The sequence below is a fragment of the Staurois parvus genome, unplaced genomic scaffold, assembly GCF_062004578.1.
Source record: "Staurois parvus isolate SC_StPar_1 unplaced genomic scaffold, SC_StPar_1.0 ptg000335l, whole genome shotgun sequence".
Classification (NCBI taxonomy): Eukaryota; Metazoa; Chordata; class Amphibia; order Anura; family Ranidae; genus Staurois; species Staurois parvus.
This window is the reverse complement of record NW_028318131.1, coordinates 869,562-886,973: the sequence shown is the minus strand read 5'-3', so window position 1 is coordinate 886,973 and position 17,412 is coordinate 869,562. Positions and strand designations below refer to the sequence as shown.

Below are 17,412 nucleotides of genomic sequence, written 5' to 3'. Positions count from 1 at the left end.
AGGGATGAAATAGTTCCTCCTAAATAAGTTGTACCTATTTATCTGCTGTCATCTCTACATCAGTTCAAAGTCCAGAATATTAAAGCTTGTCTGAGAGTTCAGAAGACAGGGGGCAGACAGCTGAAGTTACACTCTACAGAGCTCAGTGAGGAGAGCTCTGAGAGTTGACTGGAGGGAAGAGACACCCCGCCACCCCTTCCACACAGCACATAGGAACAGAAGTGAGGCTGTCAATCTGCTACAGGTCCCTCCACTGTCACCATTTTTCTTTTGGTGTCAGGAAAACTTATCAGAAGTGAGGAACGAGGCAGCACACAGAAATGACAGTTGGTGCTCTGGATTGAGATAAATACACACTATAGAGGGATATGCTTTGTTCATATTTCATGTCAAACACTTTAAATAAAACTTTTCCAATATAAAATAAACAGAAAACTACGCATCCCAGTCCCGGGTTCCAGAGGATGCAGCAGATGTCATTGCTCCTCAGTGCTGCCACCTGGCCACTCAAAATCCATGCCATGGGCTGGGATGCATGCTCACAGGATTTGAGTACCCAGCTATCTCAGGAGCCATGATGACGTCATTGGTGTCCCCTGGAAGCCGAGAGCGAGGTGAACATTTTCTATCTTTTCAACCCTTCCATATACCCAATGAAGTGACTGCCCTCAGGTGATACACAGTGATTAAACAAATCCTCCTACATATGTTGTATCTCTTTATCTGCAGTCCTCTCTTCTCTTTTTTGGAAAGGGTCAGGGACTTTTTTAAACTCAAAACATTGCGTTTTTGGGATGCTGCAGAAAAGCATGTAGTGCATTTTTATGCGTTTTTGATGCATTTTGCGTTTTAATCTGCCCAGCTACAAGTTGAAAAAAAAAACAAAACGCATCCAAAACACATGTGCAAAAAGCACTGCAGAAACGTATCCAATGCAAACTGATAGATGTGAACCTAGCCTAACACCCCGGTCACATCGAGTGCAACATGGCATGCGACTTGCATACCATGCGACTTGCAAATCGTATGCCAAATCGCACCCCATTGTCCGCTATTCGACTTGGTCGGAGCGATTCTAAAGTAGCACATGCACTACTTTTGGTGCGATTTGCATATATATCTGTGTCCCATGTCTTGCAAATCGCACCTCAAATTGGCAAGTCACCCAACTTTTAAAGTTGCACAATTTCAAAATCGACTTTGATGTGACCGTGGTGTTAGTCACCGGTCACACTGCTGTGATTTAAAATCGCGCATTTGTGTGCGATTTCAGGTGCAATTTCTGAAGACTTTATTGCTGCTTGTGCAGATTTTCAACGATTTCTTGCAATTTGCAGTGCGATTTCCATTATATTCTATGTGAAATCGCAACCAAACTGCAGAAAAAGTCATGCAATATTTACTTTAGAAGTCGCGTTGCAGCAAATCGCACACGTTAAGACGCCGACATTCACATTCATTAGATGAGATTTCAGGTGCGATTTCAATTCGCAAATCGCACCGGTATGACCGGGCACTTAGAGAAGATACTGAGCATGAAAAGTGTGCTCCACATCCAACAAATCCTCCCAGGTAGCACTTCCACGGTCGGTCTCAATATCTACAGGACAGAAGCACATCAAAGAAATGGACTTAGAAGCTTCGCTTTAAGTAATCCCATTATAGCACCATTCGGAGCTTTATCCCGGGTTCACACTGCAGCGGTGCCGGTAATCCCGTGTGATTCGTACAGGACCCGCACCGCATTCCTGTGAAAATCACATGCGATTTGTGTGCGGTGCGATCGGATCCGTACATTTTGTATGGCTCTATTCGCACCGCACCAGCACCAGCACCAAAAAGGTACAGGACCCTTTTTTTTGGTCCGCACTAGAATCGGATCGCATGGGTATTCACACCTATGCGATCCGATTCTGCACATCGCACCGCGTTTCGCGGACCGACGTGGGGGTGTCGTTAACTTAAAATACACACCTGCAGCGGTTCGCATGAACGGGGTGCGATTGAATTCGCTGTGAATTCCGCACCGCATCAGTGTGAACCCGCCTCACGCCTGTTGTGGGGTTTTTTTTTTTTTCAGCAGTTTTCTCATCAATAAACATTCCTGATGGCAGCTTTCAAATGAAAGGATCAATAAATGCCAAAACTGAAACTTCCAAATGTCAACCATGACGGGTAATTACGTCCTTTGAAAACACAACGGGGCGTATGTATAAAGCAGTGAATCTTACATTCACCAAGGCAGGTGTATGTTCCAGATCCATGAGTTTTAAATGGTGGCGAACAGGGGCGGACTGACAACTCATGGGGCCCCCGGGTAATAGGGGATCATGGGGCCCCTGTGTCCTTGCCCACACTCAAAGCACACCCAGAAAAAGCCTATAAAAGGTACCAGGGGCATTGCATAGAGCCCCCTACTGACCCCGGGCCCTCAGGCAGTGCCCGAGTGCTCGAATGGTCAGTCCGCCCCTGGTGGCGACTCATTAACCTCCCTAGCGGTCTGATTATGTCCGTATTTCTGTGCTCAAAGCGGTACATTTTTTTGCATGGAAATATGTATTTTTTTATTGTAGGCTGTAATTTTTAGGAATAACTCACTGAAATCTGTCCGAACAAGAGTCTAGTAAACATCCCGGGTATGATAAAATTTGAAACGCGAAATAAATTATAATATAATAAATAATCATAAAAAATAATAATAATAATAAATTTAATTCAATAATATAATCAAACCAAAAACACTGAAATGTGAAATAGAGCGCCAAGTTCGCACATCGCTGAGCAAAGTCGCAGAATCGTTTTCAGTGTCTGATGAGGAATTTCCCCCACGAATCATTATCACTCAATTCTGCAAGTGGTTCTGATTTACTATCGCTGTTCTCTAGCCGGTCTAAAACCGCGTCTGACCTAAAGGGACGCTTTTTGGACGCCATGGACGTTTCTCAGTTTCCAGGCAGAAAGAACAGTAAAAATGCAGGCAGGGCGCCGGACAAAGCACTCGGGACAAAATGTATGTGAAATGGTTTGATACAGGAATGTTATACTATGTGATTTTAGTGAATTTAGTGAATGTCACTTTTTCACACTTTTTAATTTCTCGCCAATTCCGTCCCTGTAAGTCCTGACGTCGCAGGGAACGGAACCCGGAAGATAGATGCCGGCATCGGCCGGAGGACATTGCTGGGGACACTGCAGGGGGGACATCGCGGGAGCGCAGGACAAGGTAAGTGAAGAAGAGATCCCGGAGCAACGCTGCAGTGTATTCCCGAGTGTAGCTCGGGGGGTTACCGCTTGTGGTGCTGAAACTTTACCCCGAGCTACACTCGGGAATACCGCCAGGGGGGTTAAATGGTGGCGACTCATTAAAGATGAATGATAGGTGTGGATATTTTATACATAGTTACGCTGGTTCAGCTTGGACTGGTAGAACTATGTATATACCCAGGGGCGGACTGACAACTCATGGGGCCCCCGGGCAATAGGGGATCATGGGGCCCCCGTGTCCTCGCCCAAACCACAACCAAAAAAGCCTATGAAAGGTACCAGGAGCATCTCATGGGGCCCCTTACTGACCCCGGGCCCTCAGGCAGTGCTCGAGTGTCCGAATGGTCAGTCCGCCCCTGTATATACCACACCTGGCCGGAGCCCCTGGAAGCTGGAAATCACTGAGGCCTCTTTCACACAGAATTTTTTTTTTTAAAAACTCCCGATGTGACCCGAGTGTTTTAAAATTTTTATCGAAAGTAACACAGAAAATAAAATGAAATATATATAGAACAAAAAAAAAACTTAAATAGAGGCATTTTCGCATTGCAGACAACAGGGGTCGTTTTTGTATTGAAGTCAATGGGACGCCACTTTGCACTGAAATCAATAGGGGGCATTTTTTTGCATTGAAGTCACTGGAATGCGTTTTTGCATTGAAGTCAATTTGAAGCAATTTTGCACTAAAGTCAATTGGATATGATTTTGCATTGAAGTCGGTAGGGGGCGTTTTGAATTGAAGTCAATGGGACACGAGTTTGCGTTGAAGTCAATTATCATTACCGACACCTTTTTTTTTTCTATTGGCTAAACGCCAATAACCCTATTTTCAGCCAATAAGTTTCATTTTTACATTGAAGTCAATGGGACATGAGTTTGTAGTGAAGTCAATTATCAGCACCCTTTTTTTTTTCTATTGGCAAAATGCCAATAACCCTATTTTGATCCGATAATTCTCGTTTTTGCATTGAAGTGAATGGGACACAATTTTGCAGTGCCGTCAATACAAGTTTTTGCACTGAAGTCAATGGGACACGATTTTGCATTGAAGTAAATTATCATTATCGTCACCTTTTTCTTCTATTGGCCAAACACCCGATAACCCTATTTTCAGCCGATCATTTTTGTTTTTGCATTGAAGTCAATGGGACACAATTTTGCATTGCAGTCAATAGGAGGAGTTTTTGCACTGAAGTCAATGGGACGCGATTTTGCATCGAAGTCAATGGGACGCAATTTTGCATCAAAGTCAATATGGGGAGTTTTTGCATTGAAGTCAATGGGACATGATTTTTCATTGAAGTCAATAGAAGTTTTTGCACTGAAGTCAATGGGACGTGAGTTTGCATTGAAGTCAATTATCATTATCAGCACCTTTTTCTTCTATTGGCCAAACACCCGATAACCCTATTTTCAGCCGATAAGTTTCATTTTTACATTGAAGTCATTATATAAGTACCTAAGTACCTGAAATAAAGTCAGTGGGACACAATTTTGCATTGAAGTCAATTATCATTATCAGCAACTTTTTTTTTTCTATTGGCGAAACGCCAATAACCCTATTTTCATCCGATCATTTTTGTTTTTGCATTGAAGTCAATGGGACACAATTTTGCATTGCAGTCAATAGGAGTTTTTGCACTGAAGTCAATGGGACACGATTTTACATCGAAGTCAATGGGACGCAATTTTGCATCAAAGTCAATAGGAGTTTTTGCACTGAAGTCAATGGGACGCGATTTTACATCAAAGTCAATGGGATGCAATTTTGCATCAAAGTCAATATGGGGAGTTTTTGCATTGAAGTCAATGGGACATGATTTTTCATTGAAGTCAATAGGGGGTGTTTTTGCACTGAAGTCAATCGTCATTATCGGCACCTTTTTTTTCTGTTAGCAAAACAAACGCAGATAAACCTTTTTTTGCCCGATAATGTTGGGCGGCCGATATATTGATGCATCACTAGTTTGTTGGGATCCCAGACTTTTAATTTCCGTTTTAAAATGAATCTAGGGGGGATATCTGGGGAAGCAGGTATTCAACCCAAACAAAAGCGTCTGATACCTGTAGTGGCTAAGGTTCACCAATACAGAGGATTTGTATGACACTGGCCATTGGCAGAGTACGTATATATTGGGCTGTGGGTTTGGTTGTGAACCTGTAGCGCAGGGGTCTCAAACTGGCGGCCCTCCAGCTGTTGCGAAACTACAAGTCCCATCATGCCTCTGACTTTGGGAGTCATGCTTGTAGCTGTCTCTCTTGCAATGCCTCATGGAACTTGTAGTTTGGCAACAGCTGGAGGGCCGCCAGTTTGACGCCCGTGCTGTAGTGGAAGGGTCACTTTAACCACTTGCCGTCCGGCCACTGTTTATAAACGGCAGGGCGGTGGCACTCCAGGGGCGGTTTGCTGTTCATAAACGGCACCCGCCTTTATGGACTGTGCGCACTCCCTGGGAGTGCACAGCACCGCAATCCGGTGCCCGCTGTGTCCGCCAGACATAGTGGAACACCGATCGTCATACGGGACCTCTGTGCGAGGTCCCGATCATGTGATCATTGATTGGCCAATCAGTGATCACATGCAGAGTAGTAAGCAAGATGTCACTTCTGACATCATTGCTTACTACGTGTGAAATCTGTGAATGATCACAGAGATCACATGGTACAGGGCTATTCACAACAGCCTTGTACCATGTGACAAGCTGTGACCAATTACAGCTCGCACAGTAGTTCTCAATGGCTGCAAGAATGCAGCCAGAAAGAAGGAGAAATGATTCCTTTATGGGTATAAAAGCAATCAGTGTAAAAAAAATCTTCATCACCCCCCACAAGTAGTACAGTGTCACCATGGTGACACTGTACTGCTAGGGTGACAGGATGTAAAAAAAAAAAAACACATAAATAATAAATGTAAAAAAAATGTTTAAAAATTATAAGTTTTGGTTATAAACTAATTTGGGTTATTTTTTTTTTACTAAAAAGATAACGGAATAAATTTTGGCCAAGATTTATGAATAAAGATTATTTATTTGCAATTTTTTTATAAGAAAAACACTTTTTTTTTTTCAAAATTTTTGGACATTTTCATTTATATAGCAAAAAAAATAAAAATCCCAGCGGTGAATAAATACCAAAATAAAGCTTTATCTGTCTCAAAAAAATGCCAAAAAATTCATATGGTTACAGTGTTGCATGACCGCGCAATTCAAAGTGTGATAGCGCTGAAAGCTGAAAATTGGCCTGGACAGGAAGGGGGTGAAAGTTTCCGGACTGAAAGTGGTTAAAATCGCACTACCAACTCTACCAAACGTAATATGGCGCAAAAATACAAAAGTCAGTGCAAGTTCAATCACATGACAACCCGTACTGTGGAGGAAAAACGACTGCCTCCAGTTGTCAAGGCTGATTTCTTTGTTCCTGCATGTGGTCAGCCATTGTCCTCAGCAGCTGAGGAGGTCTGAACATGCAAAAAAAAAAAAATGCTGATTTCCCATGACGCAGCAGAAGATTTCCCTATTCAATGCTACGTAAACAATGGTCACAGCGCGTGCGTGGGGGGGGGGGGGAGCACAGGCATCAGGTCCCGGCTCCATATTAGCATCTCTTCCATGGCAAGAGATAAAAGAGTACATTGAACATATCTACTACAACAACTCAAACAATATTTCGCTTTTCAGTTGCGATTCTTCTATAATGCCATATTGGCCTTTACATGAAAGTCATATTATCCTCCCCAAAGCACGCCTCCAAAACTATCCTCTCCATCGCCGGCTACAATGGGATAATAAACACGCACAGCCGAACAAACTACTCAATACATCGACAAGCCACCGGGTCAGGTAGGCTGCCAAACCATTTTGCATCCCCTTTCATCTCTGAAAACCGGCTTTTCTCATCTATGAATTGCAAATCGCGGGGTTTTTTGAAGACCTTTCCAACAAAGGAAGGTACGGCGCAAAGTCAGCCTGATCTGTGATGACAACATAAAGACATAATTGGTTCAAGCCCAAAAGTCTCTGCTGTCCCTGTTTGACTTCCAGGCTCGGAGAAAGCTGCGTACCGCGCAACCGTCTCCGTCTGCTTTCCGGATTATTCATTATTTAAAGCCTGAGATGCGACTGAGAACGTCAGATCTGGATGGCAAGAGTCATATTTTCTTGCTCTCGGACAGCTTGCTAGCTTCGTGTATTGCTCAGGAAGGCTGGTGGTAAGATTGCACAGTCTGTTCTTAGCTCCTTTGCCACAGAGTCCATGGCATGGCTGAAACGGGGGGGGGCATAATAATACAGCTCAGCATTTCTACTGTACAATTCAGCATTATGGGGGGGAAAGAAGGAGGAAAGAAGACGCATTTCGAGGTTGTACCTCTTCCTCAGAGCCAGAAGAGGTACAACCTCGAAATGTGTCAGCCACCAGCTATCTAGAGATTTACAGTCCCCCACCAGACCAGACCAGACCTCCTTGGTAAGGACAACCGGGGGGAATTCCTTGGTGATGTAGGCCACATGTCAAGTCTCACTTTTCCTGCTTCACAAATTAAAATGCCAAACAGGAAACCTGCACCCTCCTTGGTAAGGACAACCATGAATTCCCTGGTGATTTAGGCCACATGTACATTGGACTTTCAGCCCACATGTGTCCAATACCTGAGAGGAACAGGTGGAGCATCCTGACCAGCCGTCAGAAACGTGTCAGCCACCAGCTATCTAGAGGTCTACAGTCCCCCACCAGACCAGACCTCCTTGGTAAGGACAACCGGGGGGAATTCCTTGGTGATGTAGGCCACATGTCAAGTCTCACTTTTCCTGCTTCACAAATTAAAATGCCAAACAGGAAACCTGCATCCTCCTTGGTAAGGACAACCGTGAATTCCCTGGTGATTTAGGCCACATGTACATTGGACTTTCAGCCCACATGTGTCCAATACCTGAGAGGAACAGGTGGAGCATCCTGACCAGCCGTCAGAAACGTGTCATCCACCAGCTATCTAGAGGTCTACAGTCCCCCACCAGACCAGACCTCCTTGGTAAGGACAACCGGGGGGAATTCCTTGGTGATGTAGGCCACATGTCAAGTCTCACTTTTCCTGCTTCACAAATTAAAATGCCAAACAGGAAACCTGCATCCTCCTTGGTAAGGACAACCGTGAATTCCCTGGTGATTTAGGCCACATGTACATTGGACTTTCAGCCCACATGTGTCCAATACCTGAGAGGAACAGGTGGAGCATCCTGACCAGCCGTCAGAAACGTGTCATCCACCAGCTATCTAGAGGTCTACAGTCCCCCACCAGACCACCTTCAGGGGTTTTGGACCACATTGCATCCCTTGTGACATGCTTTCCATTTGATTTTATTTCTCTTGCATCCTCCTTGGAAAGGACAACCGGGAATTCCCTGGTGATGCAGACCACATGTTGAATCTTACTTTTCCTGCTTTGCAAATTAAAATGCCAAAACGGGAAACCTGTATCCTCCTGGTAAGGACAACCGGAATTCCCTGGTGATTTAGGCCACATGTACTTTGGACTTTCAGCCCACATGTGTCCAATACCGGCATTTTTATGTTCCTGAGAGGTACTGGTGCAGCATCCTGACCAGCCGCCTGTCAAAGTCCATGCTGCAAAGAAGACGCATTTCGAGGTTGGACCTCTTCCTCAGAGCCAGACTGGCTCTGAGGAAGAGGTACAACCTCGAAACGTGTCAGCCCACATGTGTCCAATACCGGCATTTTTATGTTCCTGAGAGGTACTGATTCAGCATCCTGACCAGCCACCTGTCAAAGTCCATGTCAGATTGAAATATGCTGCAAAGTAGATGCGTTTTGAGGTTGTACCTCTTCCTCCGAGCCAGAGTGGCTCAGAGGAAGAGGTACAACCTCGAAATGCGTCAGCCACCAGCTATGTAGAGGTCTACAGTTCACCACCAGACCACCTTCAGAGGTTTTGGACCACATTGCATCCCTTGTGACATGCTTTCCATTTGATTTTCTCTTGTGAATATTTTATTTTCACAAATTAAAATGCCAAAACAGGAAATGCTCATCCTCCTGGTAAGGACAACTGGGAATTCCCTGGTGATTTAGGCCTCATGTACACTGGACTTTCAGCCCACGTGTCCAATACCGGCATTTTTATGTGCCCGAGAGGTACAGGTTCAGCCTCCTGACCAGCCGCCTGTCAAAGTCCATGCTGCAAAGAAGACGCGTTTCGAGGTTGGACCTCTTCCTCAGAGCCATATTGGCTCTGAGGAAGAGGTACAACCTCGAAACGTGTCATCCACCAGCTATCTAGAGGTCTACAGTCCCCCACCAGACCAGACCTCCTTGGTAAGGACAACCGGGGGGAATTCCTTGGTGATGTAGGCCACATGTCAAGTCTCACTTTTCCTGCTTCACAAATTAAAATTCCAAACAGGAAACCTGCACCCTCCTTGGTAAGGACAACCGTGAATTCCCTGGTGATTTAGGCCACATGTACATTGGACTTTCAGCCCACATGTGTCCAATACCTGAGAGGAACAGGTGGAGCATCCTGACCAGCCGTCAGAAACGTGTCAGCCACCAGCTATCTAGAGGTCTACAGTCCCCCACCAGACCAGACCAGACCTCCTTGGTAAGGACAACGGGGGGGAATTCCTGCTTCACAAATTAAAATGCCAAACAGGAAACCTGTATCCTCCTGGTAAGGACAACCGTGAATTCCCTGGTGATTTAGGCCACAAGAACACTGGACTTTCAGCCCACATGTGTCCAATACCGGCATTTTTATCTGCCTGATAGGTACAGGTGCAGCATCCTGACCAGCCGCCTGTCAAAGTCCATGGCAGGCTAAAATATGCTGTAAAAAAGACGCGTTTCGAGGTTGGACCTCTTCCTCAGAGCCAGACAGGGGTTTTGGACCACATTGCATCCCTTGTGACATGCTTTCCATTTGATTTTCTCTTGTGAATATTTTATTTTCACAAATTAAAATGCCAAAACAGGAAATGCTCATCCTCCTGGTAAGGACAACTGGGAATTCCCTGATGATTTAGGCCACATGTTGAGTCTCACTTTTCCTGCTTGATAAATTAAAATGCCAAACGGGAAACCTGCATCCTCTTGGTAAGGACAACCAGGAATTCCCTGGTGATTTAGGCCACATGTACACTGGACTTTCAGCCCACATGTGTCCAATACCGGCATTTTTATCTGCCTGAGAGGTAGAGGTGCAGCATCCTGACCAGCCGCCTGTCAAAGTCCATGGCAGACTGAAATATGCTGCAAAGAAGAAGCGTTTCGAGGTTGTACCTCTTCCTCAGAGCCAGACTGGCTCTGAGGAAGAAGTACAGCCTCGAAACATGTCAGCCACCAGCTATCTGGAGGTCTACAATCCCCCACCAGACCACCTTCAGGGGTTTTGGACCACATTGCATCCCTTGTGACATGCTTTCCATTTGATTTTATTTCTATTGTGAGTATTTTACTTTTCATAAATAAATCTAATTTTTAAAAGGTAATGCACTATGCCCGTGCGCCCTCTTTTTGTTTCCTGTAAACATGAAATATGCTGCAGCGGGAAGGGGCTGGACACTGTACTGAGTGGTATTCGTGTCACTGAACGCATAGAGCCTTGAACACTGGAACCACTCGGTACAGTGACTAGCCCCAGTCAGCTGGCCTTTGACAGGCTGTAGGTAGCATGGCTGGATATCAGTTGGAGGAATAGTTCCCCATCTATGGTATCAATGGGAGGAATAGTGGCCCATCTATGGTGTCAGTGGAAGGAATAGTGTCCCATCTATGGTGTCAGTGGAAGGAATAGTGCCCCATCTATGGTGTCAGTGGAAGGAATAGTGCCCCATCTACGGTGTCAGTGGAAGGAATAGTGCCCCATCTACGGTGTCAGTGGGAGGAATAGTGCCCCATCTATGGTGTCAGTGGGAGGAATAGTGCCCCATCTATGGTATCAATGGGAGGAATAGTGGCCCATCTACGGTGTCAGTGGATGGAATAGTGTCCCATCTACGGTGTCAGTGGGAGGAATAGTGCCCCATCTATGGTGTCAGTGGGAGGAAGTGCCCCATCTATGGTGTCAGTGGGAGGAATAGTGCCCCATCTATGGTGTCAGTGGGAGGAATAGTGCCCCATCTATGGTGTCAGTGGGGGGAATAGTGCCCCATATTTGGCTTCAGTGGGGGGAATAGTGCCCCATCTATGGTGTCACTGGAAGGAATAGTTCCCCATCTATGGTGTCAGTGGAAGGAATAGTGTCCCATCTATGGTGTCACTGGAAGGAATAGTGCCCTATCTATAATGTCAGTGGAACGAATAGTTCCCCATCTATGGTGTCAGTGGGGGGGAATAGTGCCCCATTTATGGTGTCAGTGGGGGGAAGAGTGCCCCATCTATGGTGTCACTGGAAGGAATAGTGCCCTGTCTATGATGTCAGTGGAAGGAATAGTGCCCTATCTATGATGTCAGTGGAAGGAAAAGTTGCCCATCTATGGTGTCAGTGGAAGGAATAGTGCCTCATCTATGCTGTCACTGGAAGGAATAGCGCTCCATCTATGGTGTCAGTGGAAGGAATAGTTCCCCATCTATGGTGTCAGTGGAAGGAATAGTGCCCCATCTATGGTGTCAGTGAAAGGAATAGTGCCTCATCTATGGTGTCAGTGCAAGGAATAGTGCCCCATCTATGGTGTCAGTGGAAGGAATAGTGCCTCATCTATGGTGTCAGTGGAAGGAATAGTGCCTCATCTATGGTGTCAGTGCAAGGAATAGTGCCCCATCTATGGTGTCAGTGGAAGGAATAGTGCCTCATCTATGGTGCCAGTGGGAGAAATAGTACCTTATCTTGAGGGAGGAATAGTGCCCTAGTGGCTGGATAAAGGCAAGCAAAGGAGCCACATCCTGCCTGCAGCTGCAGTTTGGAGACCGCTGTACTAGAGTTTTAGCTGTTCCCACCCACCGTTGTATGCTCAGCAGGAATGGTGGGATCCCCTCCTGTCTCAGCAAGCTGGCAGACCTAGAACTTAACACAGCGATCTCACCAGTAAATTCCCAAGGAAACGGTCAAACAGCCTTGGCTGCACTGAGCCTTTGAACAAAAAGGTGGACTTCAAATTATGAAACTACGCAAAGTGCAGTAACCCATAGCAACCAACCATTTTTCACCATTTTCAATTATCCAAAATCACCAAATCTGATTCTTATGAACTGTGTACATTATCACAAACATTTGTACTAGGCTATAAACTCAAACACATTTGCCTCCAGAGATATTCTGTCAGAAGTACCATCAAACATTGCCTATGAAGCTCAAACCTACAGATGATGGATTTCTATGACATAGAAAGAAAGAGAAACTATCAAAAGTCAACACTTTACCTGATACGGTGACCAGCATGGATGCCATCAAGGGACGGTTGTTGTCTAGCTTGCGGCTAAGCCGTAACTCCCCGCTCGAGTGATTGACGATCAACAAATTTAGCTCGTTCCCACGCTCAAAGGTGTAGAAGAGTCTGTCTGACACATCGGGGTCGTAGGCCGGGATTTTTCCAATGACACCAGAGGGGAAAGAGTTGGAGCTGTTGGAGATGTAATTGTTGAAAAGGATCTGAAAGTTCTTGAGGACGGGAGTGTTGTCGTTTTGATCAATCAGCTTAATATGAATGGTGGCCCTGCTGACCAGAGGGGCCGAGGTAGCCTGAACCACTATTACGTACTCGGACTTGGCTTCATAATCCAAGTCTATGAGGGCCGTCAGCTCTCCGGAAAAGAAATCCATCTGGAAAATTTCGGGGATGTTTCCTTCAACAATCTGATACATAATCTGAGCGTTTGGGCCTTCATCTGGGTCGGTGGCTTTGATTCTGCCCACGACTGAACCTACTATGCTGTTTTCCTTTATGTAGACCTCAAATTCATCGGCTGGAAAAACTGGAGCATTGTCGTTGACATCCTGAACAGCGACCTGGATGCGAACTGGGCTTCTCTGCGGGGGGATACCTCTGTCCACAGCATAAGCCGTCAGTTCGTAGAAGGGGACACTTTCCCTGTCCAACTTGCGTACACTACGGATGATACCTGAGGTCGGTTCTATCGTAAAATCCCCGTCTCCATCTTCGCCATTTTGAAATGTGTATTGAACCCTGCCATTGGCATGAGAATCACGGTCGGTGGCAGAAATCTGTAGGACGCTCGTAAAAGGAGGAGCATCCTCCGAGACTATTCCGTGATACTGCGAGTTTAAAAACTGGGGGGCATTGTCATTGACGTCGTTCACCATAATCTCCACATAGGCCGTGTCCGACTTTTGAGGGATTCCATTGTCCTTGGCAATAACAGCAAGCGTGTAAGTCATTTGGTCCTCATAGTCCAGTTGGGCGTTGAGCGTAATAACTCCAGTATCGGGGTTAATGCGGAACTGGGGGATATTGTCTTCCAGTGAGTAGGAGATCCTCGCGTTCTCTCCGACGTCATCGTCCGTGGCGCTAATGATCACTACGGTGCTCCCGACAGGCCGGTCCTCGTTAATATCGACAGGGTAGTGCGCACTTTGAAAGACCGGCCTGTGGGTGTTCGCATCGGTGATGTTAATATGGACGTGGCAGTTGTCATGAAGGATGCGATCGGAGGCGGTCACCGTCAGGACGTAACGTCTTTCCTGTTTGTAATCAAGCGGCAGCGATAAAGTGATCAGCCCTGAGCCGCCCTGGGTGCTAATTGCGAAACGGTTGCGGGTGTTGCCTCCGGTGATCTGATAGGTAATAGGGCTGTTTAAATCCCTGTCTATGGCGGTTACGCTAAGCACGCTGGTCCCTACATTGGCGTCTTCGTTCAGACGCATAAAATATTCCTTTTGGGTGAATTCTGGACGGTTATCATTCACATCGAGGACGGTAATGGTGACGCTTGCAGACGCAGACAGTGGTGGGTTCCCATGGTCTCGAGCTTCTACTCCAAACAGATAATGTTCTACAGTCTCTCTGTCTAGGGGGCCACTTACGGTGATCCAACCGGTGGCGCTGTTAATTACGAACGGAGTAGCGGGTAGCACGCCAGTCAGTTTATATTCCATGCGAGCGTTTTCCCCGTAATCTGCATCCACGGCTTGAATGTGAATAACAGAGTGGCCCAAAGGGACATTTTCTAGCACGTTGACTTGAAATGGGGTGCTAACAAACATGGGGGAATGGTCATTGATGTCTATCACCTGAACGCTTAGCATGCCGGTATTGTTTGATAGCGGAGGGCGGCCTGCGTCTTGGGCGCGGATTCTGAGCGTATACTCCCTCTCCGTTTCAAAGTCCAAAGGGGCTACGACCTGTATGGCACCATTTAAGCTGTCAATGGAGAACTGTCCCCTACTGTTGCCGCTGATGATGTTATAATGGACCACCGCATTGCTGTCCTTATCGAAGTCGGTGGCGGTCACCCTTGCAATCTCGGTGTGGGTTCTGATGTCTTCTCTCACCTGAACTATGTAACGCTTTTCGCTGAACTGCGGCACGTTATCGTTCTCGTCCAGGACGGTGATCTCAACTTTGACAGTGGATGACCTAGGACCCGGATCCTTCCCTTGATCGCTGGCCTCCACTATCAAAGAGTACCTCTCCCTTTTCTCTCTGTCTACCAGCCCGCTGGTGGTGATTAAACCCGACCTTGCGTCGATTTCGAAAACCGAGTGAGCCGCTTGTTCATTGACGAAGCGGTACTTGATGTTGGCGTTCGTCTGCGAGTCAAGGTCTGTGGCCCTCAGCTGTAAGATGGGGTATCCTTCCTCCACGTTTTCCCTGATGCTCTCCCTGTACTCGGCCTGCTCGAACATGGGGCTGTGGTCGTTTTTATCGGTGACCGTCACGGCCACCATGGTGGTGGCGGACAGCCGCGAGCTCCCATGGTCGATGGCCGTGACCCTGAAGTAGTGCAGGTCCATGCTCTCCCTATCTAGGATCTCCGTTGTGGAGATCAAACCTGTCACTGAGTCTATACTGAACAGCTCTAAAGACTTGCTATTCATCAGGGCGTCCATGGTGTACACAACCCTCCCTGCCTCCCCGGTATCAGGGTCTTGCGCTGTCATGGTTATCACAGGGGTCCCCGGGGGCTGATTTTCAGCCACCTGAACCTTATAATTATATTGGGGGAAGTAGGGATGCCGGTTGGCTGCCCTGCGTGTCCTTATTAATGGAGGGGATGCCCTACTCCTCCCACTGCCCCCCTGCCTGGGTGATCTATGAGCGAGAGACAGCGGGTTCAGCTGCATGGCTTTGCTACGTGCCAACGCTCGTTCGGTATGAAGATCGGTCGTTTTGAGCTCCTCCAGAGCGGAGGCTGGGAAAATTATTTTCAGGCAACCTTTGGTTGAGTTGAAGGAGAAATTTCGAGAGCAGGGTCCTTTAAGGGAGAGCAGAGGGGCTGGGGGGGTCTGGGCGGGCTGCATAGAAGGAGCAGCATCTAAAGCTGTCCGTGGCTCTGGTGCTGAAATCTCCTCTCCTCTCCACGTGCCCTCTCTAGGCTCCTCTCCCTCCCGATCCCCCTTCCTCAGACCCCGGGTCAGCTCGCAGCACCAGAACCTGTCCGTGTCCTTGGAACAGGTCTCTGTGCCGTCCCGGCAGTTGAGTTTGCAAATCCCCAGGCTCAAGTGCGAAGGATGCCATGCGTCTGGAAGGATCCCCCGTGTGCGGTTACAGTCCTCGGTTACATTTAAGGGCCACAAAGCCACCCTGACACATGGGCACCTTTGGCCACCAACAGCCTCCCCAAGGGAGACCTGACCATCTGCAGAACCGGCGCTCCCGATCCGGTGGACATGGCGGTGGAAGACGAGTTGATGGTCCACCATGGAAAGGCCACTGCTGCTGAGTCTGGGAGCACCGTCAGTCCCATTGGTTGGCGGAGAACCCTCCTCAGATGTTGTCCTATTGCTTGGCGGGCCGTTGGGTTTCCGCGTTGGTTGGCAGTGTTGCAGGATAACAAGGTCTTTGCAGTGAATCTTAAGGCAATGGGGTCCTACGATTGCGGGTCCGTGAGGTTTTGTAATCCAACAGCAGAAGGGGGCTCCTCCTTCGTGGTGGCCCCTTGGTGACCCTTCAGAGTGGCCCTCGGTTCTGTAGAAGGCACCGGCTGCCTGTTGGGTCAGTCCTGGGATCTCCACCGAGGGCCAACGTTGGGTCATTGGACTCCGGCACAGGGGTAGGTGGCAGTGGGCCCTGTATTGGCTGTGGTGGCCCCTCATTGGCTCTTCAGGCTGGCCCCTGGTTCTGGAGGAGGCACCGGGTGCCCGTTGGGTCGGTCCAGGGATCTCCGCTGAGGGCCAATGTGGAGTCATTGGTCTCCGGCACAGGGTGAGGCAGCAGGGGCCCCCGTAATGGCTGTGGTGGCCCCTCGGTGGCTCTTCAACGTGGCCCTCGGTTCTGGAGGAGGTACCAGGGGCCCGCCAGGTGGGTCCAAGGTTGTCCGCCGAGGGCCGGCGTTGGGTCATCGGTCTCCGGCACAGGCTGAGGTGCCAGGGGGCCCCATACTGGCTGTAATGTCCCCTGGCCTGGGGATGGTGGTCTTCCTGAGCCCCCTGCAGCCTTGGAAGGGAAGCCCCCTCACACACAATGCACAGGGAGGGAGCAAGGGAAGGGGGACGGTGATCAGTGCGCTGCCGGCTGGCTGCATGCTTCCCCCGGCTGGAAGTGAACAAAGGGATGCTGAGGAGGACGAGCAGCGGGAGGAGGCAGCGGCGAGGCAGGCTGGTCCCCGGCAGCTGAGCAGCCATAGTCTTCCCCTCCTTGTCTGCTGGCAACGGCGCTGCCCCCTCACTGGGCACGGCCCTCCCCCGCTCCTCCTGACGCTCTCCCGGCCGTGGCTGCGACCATCTACTCGGCGCTCACAGGCTGACTGTCCGGGCGCAGCATCTCCTCACCCTCCCTTCATTCAGCACCAACATGGCTCCCGGCAACCCGAATGGTCCGCTCCACCCCATCTTCCTACCCCCCTCTACTACGGGGGACAGGTGGTACGATCCCCAGAGCGCAGGCGCAGAGGCGGTGGCTGAATGGAGAGGGGTGACGTCAGCGGCCATCTTTACTTCTGGTGGAGCTGTCCGGGGTCCTGAAGGTGTAGATGGCCGAGATCTGAAGGGGGGAGGGGGAGGCATTTCAGACTTTTACACAA

The 17,412-nt window shown here is 48.2% G+C and overlaps 1 protein-coding gene across 1 annotated transcript in view; it reads right to left on the bottom strand.

Moving 5' to 3' along the window:
- Positions 1-17,137, bottom strand: part of CELSR3 (cadherin EGF LAG seven-pass G-type receptor 3) — a 288,288-nt gene extending 271,151 nt beyond the window's left edge. Inside the window, exon 1 of the mRNA XM_089684072.1 lies at positions 12,634-17,137. Coding sequence (XP_089540198.1) covers positions 12,634-17,014 — 4,381 coding nt within the window. The 5' untranslated portion in view covers positions 17,015-17,137. The remainder of the gene's footprint in view (positions 1-12,633) is intronic.
- Between the last annotated feature and the right edge of the window lie 275 nt (positions 17,138-17,412).